The following is a 17,902-nucleotide window of genomic DNA, read 5'->3' as shown; positions in this document are numbered from 1 at the left end:
CCAGTCTCTTGGCCCAGGCTGTCCCTCTTCTCTCTCCTTTACCTTACCCCCTTTTCCTCAAATGGCCTGCCTCAAGGTAATGTTCACTCTGGGATTCTTCCAGATGTCCCTGCCTCTGGCTATGCGCTCCCTTTTATCTACAGTAAACTTTCTCCGGCTCCCTCCCCTCCTCTCCCCCCTCTTTCTTTCAAAGTGAGCTTATGAATGTAAAAGCTATAGGATTGATGGTGCTAGCCTGTACATTGAGGATTTGGTGGTTTTACATTAAGAACTGTGAGATTGTCTTAAGGATCTTGCTGGTGATGTATATAATGAGACAGTGTTGAAATAGAATCTGAACTCTCTTCCTAGTATTTCAGAAAAGTTTGAGTCTATCATGGAAACAGTTTTTTTTTGTTTGTTTTTGGAATTTACAATCTATTGAGTTCTGGGATTATCAGTATGCTCCACCATGCCTACCAGGAAGCAAAAGTTTAAACACATTACCTGAACCAAAGGCTTTAAAAGAACTGCTAGGTTTTTTTTCATGCATTTGTTAAATATTTTAATGATTTTTATATTTGGAAAGGAAGAGGAAAATAATCAGCATAAGCCGGTTTCAGATTTATTTAATAATTCATTCATAAATTAATTACATAAATATTTGTTGAACACCAGCTATGTATTTTGTGGGTTTTTGTTTTATTTTTATCTTTTGTGAGACCAGGTTTTCACTGTATAGCTACAGATGGTCTCCTCCTAATTGTGATCTTCCTATCCCTACTTCCTACTGCTGGGCTTAGTTGTGGACCATCAAGCTTAGGAATAGTATTATGTTTTGTTTAGATATATTTTATTTTATGTGCATGAGTGTTTTCTGCATGTGTGTATGACACATGCCTGTCTACAGATCTGTATGGGTGCCAGGAAACGAACCCAGGTCCTCTTCAAGGTTAGTAAGTACTCTAACCACTGAGCTATATCTCTAGATCCAAGAGTAGCATTTTTTTTAAGAGACACCATGTTGTGAGTAAATGGTGTTCTTAGTAAAGCAGACAGCGGGTGGCTCACTGGTGCACAGTCAGCTGTTAGGAAGTCCCACAGAGGAAGTGTTGTAATGATTTTTTTTTTTTGGTTAGGGTGCCCTAATTTTTGTATCTTAGAAAGTGTAAAACAAAATAAAATACCCCAAGAGCAGACCTGTCAAATTGCTCTCTCACAGATAGATAGCACCTTGATGTCTGCCCTAGAAGTCCTGCTGCTGTTGCCGGTGTATTATGGAAGGAACTTTAGGAGTTTTGCTATGAAATTCTAAAAGGCAAACTGAAAGTTCTGTGTAAAAGGTCACCTGAATCAACTGTGATTATTTTGTCATTTAAGATAGCAGCAGAAGTTACACTTGAGTGATGGATTTCTGCGTTTTTTTGCCTTTAATCTTTTATATTGTCTTGAGTTTATTTTTGCCCATTGTATTTGTTTTTTTAAAATATTTATTTATTTATTATGGACACACTATTCTGTTTGCATATATGTCTGTAGGCCAGAAGGACACCAGACTTCATTACGGATGGTTGTGAGCCACCATGTGGTTGCTGGGAATCGAACTCCGGTCCTTTGGAAGAGCATGCAATGCTCTTAACCACTGAGCCATCTCTCCAGCCCGCCCATTGTATTTGTATTTCATAATTTAAAAAGGGGAATGTTCTAGGTAGCTAATGTATCATTTTTCTAGTCATGCAATTGTGATTTTAAGTTTTGTTAATTATATTTATTTAGATATCTTTAAGTATTCCAGATTTTCTTTTTTTTTTAATATTTATTTATTATGTATACAATATTCTGTCTGTATGTCTGCAGGCCAGAAGAGGGCACCAGACCTCATTACAGATGGTTGTGAGCCAACATGTGGTTGCCGGGAATTGAATTCAGGACCTTTGGAAGAGCAGGCAATGCTCGTAACCACTGAGCCATCTCTCCAGCCCCAGATTTTCTTTCATTTATTTTTAATGCTAATGGGGCCGTGGAAACAGCTCAGTGGTTAAGAATGACTGTTCCTTTTCCAGAAGACTGGACTTTGATTCCCAGCACCCACATGGGACAGCTCTCAACCATTTGTAACTTCAGCTCGAGAGGATGCTGTGCCCTCTTTTGTCCTCTGCACTTGCATGCACATGAGCACACACACAGACACACAGATAAAATAATTTAGTTTGAACCGGGCAGTGGTGGCTCATGCCTTTAATCCCAGCACTCAGAGGCAGAGGTAGCAGATTTTCTGTGAGTTCGAGGCCAGCTTGGCCTACAAGAGCTAGTTCCAGGACAGCTAGGGCTGTTACACAGAGAAACCCTGTTTTAAAAAACAAAGTAATTTATTTTGTATGTTTGTTTTCAGAGACCTTGTTAGATGCCAGTGTTATGGCTAGTATTGATGAGTATATACTCAGAATATATACACATAGAGTGTTGGGGAAGGAAGACTGTTGCTTCGCTTGTCAGCAAACTTTTCTTTTGTAAAGCTTTGTTAATATATTTTTAATGAAAAACCATTTAAGTAAGATGTGTTGACTTGCTAGCAATTTTAAGAATAAAATCAAACAGGAAGGAATGTGATCTTGTTAGAATTTTCTGTTGCTGTAAGTTTAAAGACAAAAGGGAATTGGTAGATGTTGTTGTCAACCTGGTGACTGGCAGTCACATGAGCCTGGTGCCTGCGGTACTCTGCTGTGCACATCATTTCATGTTAGTGCCATCACTGCAAATGGAGACGCAGACTTTGCTTTCCTGGGGTGGCACTTTATCTTGACAAATATATGTGTTTTTATGCCTTACATTATTTTTCATTCCAAAGGGCAATGGCAGACTAAAAGGAAATGCTGGGCAAGAAGTACATCTTAGCTGAATTTAAATCTCTGTGCAGGCCATTCATGGTGTCTGTGTGTTCAAGTACCATGTGTGCATATGGACATGTACCTCCGGGGGCCTTGGAAAAGGATAATCTTTAATTTGACTTATGGGAGGCAGAGACAAGCTGATCTCTGTAAGTTCAAGGTCAGCCTGGGCTACAAAGCAGATTCCAGGACAGCTAGGACTGTTATGCAGAGAAGCTGTCTTGAAAAACCACAAAACAAAAACAAACCTGAGTTGAGAGCCAATTTTTGATTGGAATCTTGCAATCGCCTTAAAAAGTTACTAAAGGCTTTGGAAAACAAGTTGCAGTTTTGACCAGACATGACTTCTTATAGACTAGAGCATATTTTTCAAGTGTGCCTGTGTTTCTTACACTTTTTAATTTGATTAGAGTATGGTATGTGAAGAAGTAGAGAGAAACAAGTTGCTATGTGTGTGTTGGAGCGGGTGATGTGTATGTGGAGGTATGCTCATCCATATGTGTTAATCAGAAGTTAACACACCAGGTTTTTGCCTCTATTACTGTCCTTATGGGGTTTTTTTTTGTGAAAGTTTTTAAGACAGCTCTAGGAAATCTCATTTTAAGACTAATAACTACACATTCAGTGTAGAATTAATAGATTATCTAAGCAGCTGTGGTCTAGAGTTCTCAAGCAAACTTGCTAATGAATTGTTACATGTGGTATTCTAGAAAGTTTGAAGTGACCATTTATAAATCTTTTCCTTAAGCAGTATGAACATTTTGTTGTTGTTGTTTCAAAATAGTCTCATAAAACAAAAGAGATACTCTGTGGACAGAAAAGAAAACAAATTATGGCAGGGAGGGCAGAGAGGGTGTTGGATCTCCTGGAGCAAGAGTTCACAGATTGTTGTGAGTCACCTGAAATGGTTCTGGGAAGCAGGCTCTAGGTGCTCTAGAAGGAGCAGTAAGTATCTAACCACTGACCATCCTCAGCCCCACTATTAGCTTGTAATCTCTAGAAATGTTAGAACAAAGTGTCTTTAGTTATTCTCTGAATGCTGATGATAGAGTTAACATTCAAGTCCCTTGGAAAGGAGATTTGTAATTGTGAATGGCAGGGGACCAGGTCATTGTCTACTGCTTCATCAACATTACATAGCAGCTAAGTCTGCTACCTCAGCACAACATCCTGTTGGAGAATTGTGTGTGCTTTGCTGCCAACAAAGACAAACTTGTTTGGATGGCTGGTGTTTTTTTTTTTGTTTTTGTTTTGTTTTTTTTAGCATATCAATAAGAAATATCATCAGTGTATATTTGCTTCTTATAGTCATCTCCTTTGTTTTTGTTTTGTTTTTAAATACTTCATGGATTTGGAAAACAGTAAAGGAGAAAATAAGATTCACTGAAGTCTGTTACTTATTTTCTGTATATGTCCAGATGATTGTGTGGGGGTGTGCACATCACAGCACACATGTGGAGGTCAGAGGATAATCTCATTCAGCATGGATCTGAACTCAAATGATCAGGCTCTCTCAGTGGGCGCTTTTACCCACTGAGCTATCTTTTGGCCCCCAACTTAAATTTTAAATTTTACTTAAGTTTATTTGTTGGAAAGTTAAGAATTGTGATTAAGTCGAGTATGTTGTATTTTCACCTGTAAGTTTATGAAGCATAAATATGTCATAATGAATTTTTAAGAACTAATTGAAATATGGTATAAGATGTACACTAAGTTTTAAAAACATAAGTTTAAAACAAACTGGTTATATTTTGTGTTAAATATATAAGGAAATGATAATATTTTGGATATACTAGATAAAGTATATTATTAATATCTATTTCATTTTACCTTTTCAATATGGCTACTGAAAAATTAAAAATTTCATACCTGGCTGTAACATTAGGGCCTGCTTGTTGTGGTTTCTGTCCCGCCCAATACCCCACAGCCAGTAAGCCCCAAAGAAAACCACACAGAGATCTCCATAGGTTATAAAACTGATTGGCCCATTAGCTCCATCTTCTTATTAGCTCTTGTAGCTTATATTAACCCATTACTCTTATCTATGTTAGCCACATGGCTTGGTACCTTTCAGCCAGGCAGATTACATCTTGCTTCTTGGTGGTCTGGGCTGGAATGGTCTCTTTTTTCCACCTCTACTTCCTGTCTGGTTTTTCCACCTATACTTCCTGCCTGGCTAATTAGCGTTTTATTAAAATACATGATGGACAGAATACAGATAATTCTCCTGCACTACCTGGCTCTTGGTATATTTCTATTTGTGCTGTTTCAGATGCACAAGAAACCTGTGTGAATTCTGCTTCTGGAAACAGAGAGTGGCTCTGAGAGTTGGAGCCATCTTTTTACATGATCGTATCCAACCCCAGGGATTTTTACACTGCTATAGAAACCAAAGCACCTGACAGTTAATATGAAAAGCCCCGGGTGACAGGACATACTGCAGCTGTATCCAGTTAGGTGAACAGAGGAATGGGAGAAACACTGTACATCGGTCACATCCCTAGTTTTGTAGTTTTAAACATGGTTTGCTAGGAATGAGACCTCAGAGGTCAAGATTTCAAGATCTAGGAGAAAAGTAGCTTGGGCTTGCTAGTAGGATCGGGTAGCAAGGGGCAGAGAGCGAAGAACACAGAGCACAACAGTGAGCGGAGGCAGCAAGGGAGCACTTCAGAGCTTTAACTTCTGTTGTGGGATTCGGACTTAGAGTTAAGCGCGTGAGTAGTGAGTGTGTTTCTAGAGATTAGCTAGTACTACTAAGGAGATTGGACAAGACAAAGAAGTGGGGTCAGCCATTGCATGTAGTAATAAGAGCAGCGGCGGGGCTGCGTCCCCAACACCCCAGCCGCCTGCTCGGCTAGCTTATGCCCCGAAATAATTACACACAAACTGTATTCATTTAAACACTGCTTTGGCTCATTTCTACCTAGCCTCTTCTAGGCTAACTCTCGCACCTGGACTAGCCCATTTCTTATCATCTGTATAGCACCGGTCTTACCGGGAAGATTCTAGGTCGGAGCTTCATCGCGTGTGTCTGCCTGGGAGCAGGGCATGGCGTCTCTCTGAGGCGTCTGCTCCCGAGAGGAGAGCTATCGAGTCTGAGCTCACTTCCTCTTCCTCCCGGCATTCTGTTCTGTTTACTCTACCCACCTATGTCCTAACCAATAAAAAAGAGCCAAGCCAGTTCCTTTATTAGCCAATGACCTTCCTCCATCAGTTGCACACAGTGGTAGTCATTCCAGCAAAAGGAAGAGGCCTAGAAGTGCAGGAAGCTAGTATTTGTGGGAAACAGTGTGTTTGAAGTATATGTAGAGTATCAGTATGTCTTCAGGTTACTTACTGTGCCTCAGGAAGAGAGATGTGTTGGAGGGAAAGATAGTCTTGCTGAAGAAATGACAATAGGTAAGAAGATTTCCCATGAAGACTGTAAAGATGAGAAGATGGAATTGATTTTAAACTCTGATTTCCACTGAGGCTTCCTGGTTTACAGGTCCTTAATTGTGTAAAAGTAGCTTTTACCTAGGAACTTGCTGAGTGCTTCTCTGCACAGATGCTAGGCTTTGAAGATGAGGGGATAAGCCAGGCAAATGCTTCTGCCTTAGAGGTAACTGAGTTCTGGAAGGAAAAGTACACTAAACTACAGAGCAGTGAAGCCACAGGAAAGGGTGCTTGTGCGAGCATAAGTAGGAGTTCTTGACCCGAAGGAGAATTTTCTATCATTCCTTTCAGTTCAGTTAATCTGACTGGATGAGCTTCCCAACTGGAAGCTAACATGACAGTGATGTGTTGGTCCCTAACATCTAGGACTTGCACAGCAGCCTCCAGTGATTTTAGTTTCTGTTGTTGACATGTTAACATGGCATGTTGATAGTGTTACTAACTTGCACCTGTTGCTGATGGTTAATAACACATGAATTAGTGTGTTGTAGGATTTCTAGAAATGAGCATTTGTTGGGCTTCAGAATGTCTCCTTGAGACCTGTTAGTGGTGTGTAAGTGTTAAATAAGTAGACCATCAAAAACAGCAGTGTGCTGTGCAGAGCTGGAGCCTCAGAGAGGCTGTACTTTAAGGTAGTGTTTGGATTTTGGTTTATATTTCAGAATTGTTAAGTGGGTACTATGCTGTTTTTTTCTAATAGTTGCCTGAGGTGAAAAACTTTGCTTTGGAGTTAAAGTTGATTGGTGATTTTTAGTTTTAATATTAAAACAGATTTAGCTGTGTTTTTACTGTTGACTGCTTAGTACGTTTGCTTGTTTTGTTCCCTAGTGTCCTGCTAACTGGCCAGGTATCACAGTAGGTGTAATAGCAAAACAAAAAACAAAACAAACAAAGACAAAATATAAAACTTGTTTAAGTAAATAAATTATAAAAAACATACATACACACTTTTGTTTGTTTCCTTTGTTTTTGTTTCGATAGGGTCTCACTATATAATCCTGGCTAATTCTGAAGCTTGCTATGAGGATTATGCTGGCCTTGAGTTTGGGGTATTTCTCTTGCCCTTGTGCTGGGATTATAGGTCTGTGCTACCTTGCTTGGATGCACGTGCACACACAACACACAGACACGTTCCTGTTGCATTAAGAGTTAAAAATAATGTAAATTCAGTTTTGGAACCTAGTCCTAGTCTTTCTCCATCCTAAATCAGTATGATGATTGGCTAGAGGAATTTATTCTACTCAGTGGTATACTTCTACATTTCTAAGGTAAAGATTTAAGGATTATGCTGAGTATAATAAATGAGGTGTTTCTTCTTAGCCGACTTGGATTTTGCCATTCTTTAAAGTTTATTGTTCTTAAGTTCTTAAGTTGACGTCAAAGGTAAAAGACAAGTAGTATTTCCTGCATTGAGATAAAACTTCAGATGTGGTTTAAGTTTAGCTACCCTTAGATGTTACTTTCCAAAGTTTCTTCCTGGAGATCCTTTGAGGATAAAGTGGAATAGGCCAAGTCTTTTTTAAAGTATAAAATTGGGTCATGAGCAGAGGTACTAGTCCCAATTTGGTTGGTAATTAATGACAGATATAGCATGTACAATTAACTTTGGGGTTTTATTTTATTTATTTTATTATTTTTTTAACTTTTTTTTTGTTCTCCTTTTAAAGGTTGATTTTTTTTCATTGCATGAAAAATTCACCTTTGTTTGTTGATGGCAATATACAAACAAGGTTTTTTATATTAGAAAACTAACCTTACTTTGATCATATATTCTAAGTGTCTGTTGATTCTTGCTTTGATTCTTGTGTAGGAAAAGGCAGCCGGAGTATAAACTGAAGATTTGTGCTTAATCAAGTGGACTAAGTCCTGATCAAATTTTATCAGTCTTCTGTACAGCATCATGTATGATAATTTATACATGTAGGCTCTTGATCCTCCCACCATTTATAATTAATTCTGTGATCCTGCCTAAGAATTTTAACATAAGTAACTGATACAGATACTGCATTGAAACTCTAGTTGTTACCGGGTTAATCCTGAACATTCAGGTGCTTGTGTTTCCAGACTCTGGTTCCTAAGCAAGCTCTAGGGGTAACCATCCTCATACTGATAAAGTTAGATGAAATATAGAGAAGGTCTGCCTGTTCTCACCCTGAGAAAACTGATGTTTTTGTTTTTCTTCATGCTTTCCAACTTTTAGATGGGACTTACTATTTAGTTTTGTATTCTGTTTTTCTTATCCTCATAATTGTTTTTGCTGCTTTAAATCGATTACACATGGCCTTTTCAAAGCTTATGTAATATTACTAGACAGTACTAACCCTACCTTTGTTTGTACACATTCAGTTTGATTCTGTTAAGTAACAGTACAGTCAACATCTTTGTTAGGAAAGGATTTTTCTGTAAGTAGAATTCTTATTTTTATTTTTGTAAATGATTCTAAAAATATTTCTAGAAGTCTTCTTAAAGGAATTTTTTAAAAATTAAAAAAAAAAATCAAGTACTAGAGAGATGACCCAGTGGTTTAGAGTGCTGACTGCTTTTCTAGAGGACCCAGTTCGATTCCTGAGCTTACATGGGAGCTCCAGTTCTGGAGAATCTGATGCCCTCTTCTGGCCTTCGTGGGCACTGCACACATGTGACATAGATATACAAACATGCAAATCACTCATACATATAAAATAAATAATATTTTAGCTGGCTGTGGTGGCACACAACTTTAATCCCAGCACTTGGGAGGCAGAAGCAGATGGATCTCTGAGTTCAAGGCCAGCCTGGTCTACAGAGCAAGTTTCAGGACAACCAGTACCACGTAGAGAAACCTGTTTTGAATTAACCACCACCCCCATTATTATTTTGTATGTGTCATCATTCACATGCTGTGTGGGCACCTGAGCCACTGTGCACACATGGAGGGCAGAGCACAATTTTGTGGAATCAGTTCTTTCCTTCTACCTTTACGTGCATTCCAAGAGTTAAACCTAGGTTTATTAGGTTTACAAGAAAATACTTTTACCCTCTGAGCCATCTCACCAGCTCTCTGGAAGTTCTTGAAGCTTGCTGCCCAACTGCTTCCAAAGTGTTTCTATACCCATATGGTAATAGACGAGAACCAATCCCTGCAACTTGTCCTCTGACCTCCACACTCCACCTCCACAGCACAAGCACACCTAAACCCACAAATAAATAGTATGTTCTCTAGACAAAACAGTATGTTATTAATTATTGTTGTAACTAGTACTTGTTTTGTATTCATACAAGAATTAATTTGATATTTTATAGTGAGTATACCAAGAATTTATTTCTTTAGGAGTTTTCAAAAAGGTTTGGATGGTTTAGAGGATGACAATACCTTTCAATTTTCCCATTGATTTAGGAAGTGTATATATATATATAATCTTTTATGTTTAAGCTCAGAATTGCACAAATTCTGAGTTCTGTTCTTTTCCCCTACACTCTGAAGACTTAAACCTATTGTGGTGGCAATGCCTCTAATCTCAGTACTCTGGGAGACTGAGACAGGAGGATTGCTGGGAGTTCAAGACTGTCCTGGGCTACATAGTTCAGTTCAAGACTATTGTGGATAGTCCAACTGGGGATTAGAAAGAGGCTCAGCAGTTAAAGTGCTTGCTGTGGAATCACAAGCACCCAAGTTCTGATCTTAACATCTACACAAGCTGAATATGCATCTGAAACCCCAGTTCTGTGCATCCATAACCCCAGTTCTGTGCATCCGTAACCCCGGTTCTGTGCATCCGTAACCCCGGTTCTGTGCATCCATAACCCCGGTTCTGTGCATCCGAAACTCCTCCGTAACCCCAGTTCTGTGCATCCGTAACCCGCATCCGTAACCCCAGTTCTGTGCATCCGTAACCCCGGTTCTGTGCATCCGTAACCCCGGTTCTGTGCATGCGTAACCCCGGTTCTGTGCATGCGTAACCCCGGTTCTGTGCATCCATAGCCCCGGTTCTGTGCATTTGAAACTCCTCCGTAACCCCGGTTCTGTGCATGCGTAACCCCGGTTCTGTGCATCCGTAACCCCGGTTCTGTGAACTCCAGGCTCAGGAAGAGATTGCCTGATTCGGGAAGAGACTGTCTCAAAGGACAAGACAAGTGAATCGTGGAGGACACTCAATACTCTCATTTATCCTTTACACCTAAGTACAGATGTATGTACCCTTCCTTTACCCATGATGTGCATATAGGCTCACCTCCACAATAAATGAATAAATAATCTTTCTTTAAAAAAGAGCAAAACATTGAAGATTTAAGTAGATTATGAATATTGAGTAAACTGATTAAACAGGACAAATTCTTCTAGAAACTTGGTGTGAGGGGTGTGCATATGTGTTATATGCATGTGCACTTGCCTATGTAGGTCCATGTGAAGACCAGAGGATGGAACTGGAATATCTCTGAATTATCTCTCCACCTTATTTAGAGATAGGTTCACAGTGAACCCAGAAGCTCAATGCTTAGGTTAGGCTTACTGCTAGTGAACCCCAGATCCACCTGTCTCTGAACCCCAGCAATGAGGTTCCATATGTATGCCACCTGTCACATAGAGATGGGGACTGGACCTGAACTGCTGGGATTACAGGCATACACCACTGCTCTTGATTTTGTGCTGTGCTGGGACTCAAATCCAGGGCTTTGTGTATGCTAGGCAAGCATTCTACCATTGAGAGCCATCTGATAGTTGTCACTTTTAACATTACAATAGTTTGGAATGTTCTTTCTGGCTTAAAGCCTTAGTAACCAATGCCATATTGGATGGCATCTATGGTAGTTCTTTCTCTCAAGGGTACTATGCTGAGAGTTAAACTCACAGATTTGTGCATGCTAAACAAAGTGCTTTTGAGTTACACCATTAACAACATCAGTGCTTTTAAACATGTTCTTATTCTCCTTGCCACTTCTGTCACACACTTTGTGGGTTAGTATGAGTCTGTGACAGGTGCCTTCACCCCTTTTCTGAGACAGAGTCTCACTCTGCACCCTTGGTTGTCCTGGAACTTACTGTGTAGCCCAGGCTGCCCTTAAACTCACAGAGATCCCCCTGCCTCCTCCTCCTGAGTGCTGGGATTAATGTAAGTGCCACCATACCCAACTTCCTGCCATACTGTTTTCTTTACATGTGTTTCTGCTGCCTCCCAGCTAGCTCCCTTTTGGTTTTGCATCCCAAAGGACTACTCACCCATGATTAGAATGCTTCTTTTTGGTTCCATAAGTATCTGACCCCCGTGTAGTCTCAGCATTGTCTATTATTCATTAAAATGATTAGTTAATTTCACTGTTCTGAGATCCCAGATGACAGAATTTTTATTTGTATTGCACATGATGCTCAATTCATTTGGAAATGTTCATTCTCAAATAGGGGCACAACTAACCATCCTTTTCCTCAAATTAGTAATGGTCGCTCTGTCACTCCTAACCAGTTCCAGTTCCGTAGTTTTGTGTTTATTTGGACATTGTTCATTCAGTAAATTTTGTTATCTGCTGACTACTAATGTACTAACCATACTAAACTCTGAGATTGTATATTAATTTGTAGAGAATTATATGTAATTGAGCTTTGAAATTAGGAACTGAGTTTGTGTCTATTTACGTTTCTGTGGTACTGAGGAATAAGTTTGTGGTTTTGTGATTCTAAGCATACTCTGTATACCACTGACTCTGCCCTTGGAGGAGCATTTTCTAAGTATTCTCATTTGGCTTTAAGATTTATTTCTAAGTAGTTAACTCTTTGTTTTCCTACTGTGAATGGGCATTTCTTTTTCCAGTTACATTTTCTGATTATCACATATCTGACTAAGACTATAAAAATATAATTTAAAAATTGTCTTGGAGCTGGAGAGGTGGATGAGAGGTTGAAAACATTTGCTGGTCTTCCAGAGGACTCATTTGTTCCCTACCACCTACACTGAGCAGCACACAACACCATAACTGGCTTCAGGAGTGCGACAGCACCTGGCGTGCATTCATGTAGACATGTACACAAACAGAGATTGGTTTTTTTAATTGCCTAAAACCTTAGAATTTTAGAGCCAAAAGAAACCTTAGTGACTTGTGCCCATCCTTTTATATATGGGTTAAATATTTTACTTTTGGATAGGTGAAGTGGTCTTACCCACTTCTATTCAGCAGATCTTGAATAGAACCTACAGCTGCCAGTTAACTGACTGTTGCTTTCAAAGGAAGGGAATCTGTCAAACACTCTTTGGATTCTGTTTGAAGGTACTTACATTTTCAATCTGGTTGTGACTATTAAATTATAGCATTTATGCCCCTGCTTTTATCTGTTTTCATTTTTTCCCTTAAAATTTCTTGGTTGTTTTCATGTATTATTTTGAAATACTTACTTGCTCATTTACTTTGTAGTACTGACAATTATATTGTGAGCATTCTGGGCGAAGGGTGTATCTCAGATATTTTACCCAAATTTTGAAATACATTAGTACAATTTAATTATGTATAATTCTTTTAAATGTCATTTCTGTTAGGAATATTTCTTAATAATAGCTCCCCGCTGATGTAAAAATTCCCCATCAAGCCAAATCAAAACAAGCCAAATTAAGAAATATCCAGGTTTAATGGGAGATCTGCACTCTCGGGTGGCCCCGAGGGGGAACCAGGAAGCCGCAGGAATGCAACCCCTAGGAGGAAGAAAGGGAGACCACGTGTTCTTCTTTTGGGGGATCACTTAAGTACCCTGAGGAGTGGTCCTGACCTGACCCCTCCGGACCTGGCCTGCTGGGATTTGAAGATCAGACCAGGCCTGGGGGCTCGGATAGATGCAAGGGACTGGGACCTATGCTCCCAACTTAACAATTTCAATTTGTAAATGTTATGCTGTTTTAAAAATGAAATTTAAATTTTATTTTACAGGCAACCACACCCCCTAATCAAGGAAGGCCAGATTCTCCAGTTTATGCTAACCTGCAAGAACTGAAAATATCACAGTCTGCTTTACCTCCACTTCCTGGGAGCCCAGCAATTCAAGTTAGTGGAGAGTGGGAAACTCACAAAGACAGTTCAGGCCGTTGCTACTACTATAACCGTGCAACCCAGGAGCGAACCTGGAAACCACCCCGATGGGCTCGGGATGCTGGCACAAGCCGAGATTTCCAGAGCCCAGGGGAACAAGAGGTATGAGTAAATCAGAGCCAACCAAAGGCTCCCAGTTTTTCTTTCATTATTCAGAGATGAAAGAAAGGGCTTGGTTTCTTGGTGTCAGTATGGTGGAGCATTTTCATCTCTAGATATCAAATGTTTCCCCAAGCTTCTTTCTAACCTGTAACTATTGTGCAGATGCTGGATTTAAAGAGCACGCCCACTGGCTCCTGGGCTGGATTAGAGCCATCTTCTGTCGGGTCTTGATCTTCTCTTTGCTGCGTTAGGAGGCAGCATGCCGATGTGGGCACTGGGGCTCCTAACACTTGGGGAATGAAGCCTAAAAATCACAGTGTCGCAGCTGCCCTGGCTGCATAGCAGTTTTGAGACTAGCCCATCTCAATAGCACCCTCATTCCCAAAAGGATGCTTACAGCATAAATCAATAAGAAAAGAAGGAATGTACATGACTAGAGAAGTAAAAACCAAGTTACTTATCAGAACAGTTACCTTTTTTTTTTTTTGGTTAGTCTTCTGTGGCCATCAAACTCCTGTTTTTTTTTCTGTCAGAGGGATACAAAGTGACCTTTTAATTCCCCTTAAGGGAAGTGATGATAGTGCCCTTGCTGTGGTGGAGTTAGTCAAGTGTAAGGATAATTCCCTCACAACTCTTTTCCTAGGGGTAGCTGACTTTTCTCCTGCTTTCCTCTCCCCTGGTTGCAGGCTCTTAGAGAGACTTGACTAGCTACATTGTAGCAAAGTGCTTGGTTTTTTTGTAGGTTAGATGTGTAGGTAAAAGGTAGGTGGAGTTGGTGGGATGAAGTAAAGTCCTGCCATTTTGCCCTGGGCTACCCTCAGGGACCAAGTCTCACAGGAAGAAGCTAACGGCTCAGGGAAGGAGCTGGGTCACCTGTCCTGCATTTAGCAGACTCTGATAGCTTTGTAGCTAGTCTTCCCTTTCTTGTCCTACTTTTCACTTGTCTATTCATAGTTCTCGTTGATGGTGACTTGCACTTATAATGTTCACAAATGAGAATAAAAATAGAAAAACCATAGCAAAATTGTTCATCTATTTGAGAAAGCTAGGAAACGTGTGTGGATTACATCTCTAGAAAGATTTGAAAATAAGCCATTTTGTATATTAATAATGAAATTTTTATAATTATTAAAGAAAGGTTAAATTAGCTAATAATTGGAAAAATTTAGATATACACAGGAAACTTCTATGAGTTTCTTAGCCTTCTAATTATGTAAATGAAAGTGATTTGTCTACTAGGGTTTCAACTTACACTCTCAGCACAGTAGTACGACAGTAGGTATTTTCAGAGTTCCCAGAGCACACCTTTTATCACTTCCCTAGAAAGGGTACACATGGAGGTAGAAATGAGACTGTGTGTGTCTGAAAATGTCTTGTCCTGGTTCTGTATTTAGTTAGTCAAAGGCTCGAGTATAGAATTATAGGTTGGAAGTGATTTTTTTTTCTCACAATTACAAGGTGTTTTGAACTTCACTTGAATCAGATATCTGGGTCAGGTGCTTGTCTACCCTGTTGGGTCTTTCCATGTGGACTGACTGGTCTCCACAGAAGCGGTCAGCTATTCTGCCTACATCCTGGGGGCTTTCAGGGTGTCGGTGCCAGCATTCAGTCCTCAGATGCTTCCTTAGTCTCTATATCCATGTCTTGACTATGTTTTGCTTTGTAGCTGAAGGTCTTATTGATTGCCCTCTTGAGGGGATTAACTCCCATAGTTCTGCTGGGGAGCATGCCTAAAGGACAGGCGTGAAGAAAGGGATTCTGGCACCTTTAGTACCTTGACCTTTAACACACCTTCCCCTGTTGGTTTCTGAGTCAGTTTATTGTTCTCTGCTCCCACGGCCTTCCAGTTTAGGCTCCTCTGTCTTCTGCATGGCTAGTTGAGGTGTTTGATCTTAGGGGTTTGTATCTTTGTAGGTATAATTCACTACAGTTATTTGTGTAGAATTTGAAAGGAAGTAAGTGATCATGCCTCTGTTTTACCTTAGAGCAGTGGCTCTCAACCTTCCAAATAATGGCCTTTTAATGCAGTTCTTCATGTTGTGGTGACCCCCAACTGTAAGATTATTTTCGTTGCTGTAATTTGCTACGGTTATGAATCATGATGTAAGTGTACGATATGCAGGGTATCTGATATGGAACTCCCAAAGGGGTCACAACCCATAGGTTGAGAACCGCTATCTTAGAAGCTTATCGTGTGGTTTTCACTGGTGACAGTGCTTTGCAGAACAAATGTGCTTTCCAGGACTTTGGCAGTCTGGAAGTGTGTGTTTGTAACTTTTTATTGGCATATATTTAACTGACACATTATTGAGGTATTTTTATTTTAAAGGACTTCTATAGTTTCAAATTGGTTCTTTTTGTTTGGTTTTGTTTGCTATTTCATTATTATGTTTTCTGGCTTCCATTGTCGATGCTGAAAACTCAGCTGTCAATTTATCCTAGGAAGAGGAATCTGTCTTCTCTTGCTAATTTCTCAGATGATTTACTTTTCTGTAATCTGATTTACTTTTCTATAACCTCACTAGGCTGTGAGTGGTGAAGATGTCTTTGTTAATCACTTTTCTTTTGTTGATATCACACTGCAGAAAACCAAATCAAAGAATAGAGGGTTTTCTTAGGTTCATAGTTTCAGTCTGGTTGGTTGGGTTCATTGTTTCTGGCTGTTTGTTGGGGAGAATATCATAGTAGGAAGACAGGCAAGACTGCTGCTGGGGAAGAGAGAGGCGAGGGATGGGAGACAGAGCCAGGAGCCAGGGATAAGCTACACCCTTCACATACTTACTGCTTGTTCCCTGTTTGCTCACGCCAGTCCTGCCCTTTAATAGCTCATTCAGCCTTGGCTCTAGAATGGCTGTATCTATCTAATCTGCATGACTGTCATTCTTTCAGTGGCACCAAGAGCTGAGAACCAAGCCTGTCACACGCAAAAGCCTTTCAGGCTGTTCTGTGTCTAACTTGTAACTATTTCTTTCCTGTCAAGGCTTTTTTCAGGATTGCATTAATATGAGCAAATAATTAAACATTATTAATTTTACCTCCCTACTTACAATGTACTAAAGACAATTTATTTTGAAAATTAGATATTTGAATATTAGTATATATATTCAAGATATACTAGTATTTTTAGTCAGTAAATTCGTTCTTTTTAGATTCTCACTGCACTGCATATTTGTATTGAAAGAAGAAAAACCCTTGTGTTTCTGACTGTTTGTAGCCCTTTTCATCAGAAGAAAACTACCACAGCAGTTGTTACAACCAGTCAGATAGTCAGTGTGGTTCTCCTCCAAGGGGTTGGTCAGAAGAGTTGGATGAACGTGGGCATACCTTATATACCAGTGACTATACTAAGGAAAAGGTACTTTTCTTTTTCTTCTTTTTCTTATCTAGTATACCTGGGCATAATCCTCTCATGAGATAATTATGTACTGAGCTTTTCAATAGCAATAAAATAAACTCTTTAGCTGGTATGGTATGGAGGTACATGTTTATAATCTAGCACTTGGGAGGCAGAGGCAGGGTGGGGGTTGAGTTTGATGTTAGACTGGATTGATTGACAAGGCTCTTTCTCCAAAAAAAATCTTGTGGGAAGTATTCCTCAAGGTAATTTGACAATGGAGTACTTAGTAATACTACTGATTCATGGTTTTGTTTGTTTATTTGTTGTGGCTGGGGATGGAAATAGGACTTCACACATGTTGTGCAAACAGTCTACCACAAAATTTCACTGTGATCCCTGCTTCCCAGTTTAAATGGGCTACGGTGATGGTGATTTTTGTGGTACTGATAACCCATTCAGATGGATCTTTGTGGGTAGGCCTGCTGTCATTGGCTTGGGCTTCTTCAATAAAAGTATTTCCTTATATTTTTCTTTGGGGAGATTGAGGGTGTTTTGTTTTGCTTTATTTTTCCAATGATTTTTCTCAACCTGCTGTTACTGCACACTCTCACATTGCTTATATTCCTTTTTCCACTAGGACAAAATTTGTGTAAACAAAAACCATGAATCTAGTATTTTGTGATTAATTAGCTTATGAATATATCAAATTTTTATTCATTACCTGTGAAGTCATTTTAAATGGTAGCTAACTGGTCTGCTATTAAGGGTATAGGGGTGGGCAAATAGCCCTCTTCCTTGCTTCAGTTATTTAGCTCCAGAATGCATAGGAGGAGTGGTTTTTTTTTCTTCTGTAGAAATAAAGATTATATATTCATGTCAGCAGTAGTCTTTTTCCCTTCCTGTCCTATATTATTCTGTGTGCAGTTCTCTTCTTGTTTTACTTAACATGCATTGAATATAATGCATTGGCTGAAGGAAATAATAAGAATTTGTGTAAAATAAGTCTTTAAGTTGTGAAATTTTATGTTGAAAAGTTTTTTTAATGTTTCAAACTTCTTTTCAGGATGGGTTGTACCCTGTACTAGCAGATGTGTGTCTCTATGTATCTTCATGT

At 39.5% G+C, this 17,902-nt stretch overlaps 1 protein-coding gene across 9 annotated transcripts in view; it reads left to right on the top strand.

Annotated features, from left to right (window-relative positions):
- Positions 1-17,902, top strand: part of Arhgap12 (Rho GTPase activating protein 12) — a 97,339-nt gene that overhangs the window by 43,081 nt on the left and 36,356 nt on the right. For 4 of the 9 annotated variants that reach the window (XM_075970751.1, XM_075970752.1, XM_075970749.1 and 1 more), the window contains exons 4-5: positions 13,191-13,451; positions 16,666-16,806. The exons of 2 other annotated variants lie outside the window; for them this stretch is intronic. In XM_075970751.1, the coding sequence (XP_075826866.1) occupies positions 13,191-13,451; positions 16,666-16,806 (402 nt within the window). The remainder of the gene's footprint in view (positions 1-13,190; positions 13,452-16,665; positions 16,807-17,902) is intronic. 3 more of the 9 variants (XM_075970755.1, XM_075970754.1, XM_075970753.1) reach the window with 1 other exon arrangement.

Source organism: Microtus pennsylvanicus, chromosome 4 (genome assembly GCF_037038515.1).
Source record: "Microtus pennsylvanicus isolate mMicPen1 chromosome 4, mMicPen1.hap1, whole genome shotgun sequence".
Classification (NCBI taxonomy): Eukaryota; Metazoa; Chordata; class Mammalia; order Rodentia; family Cricetidae; genus Microtus; species Microtus pennsylvanicus.
The sequence above is the reverse complement of the archived record's forward strand: the minus strand, read 5'-3'. Positions and strand labels throughout refer to the sequence as shown.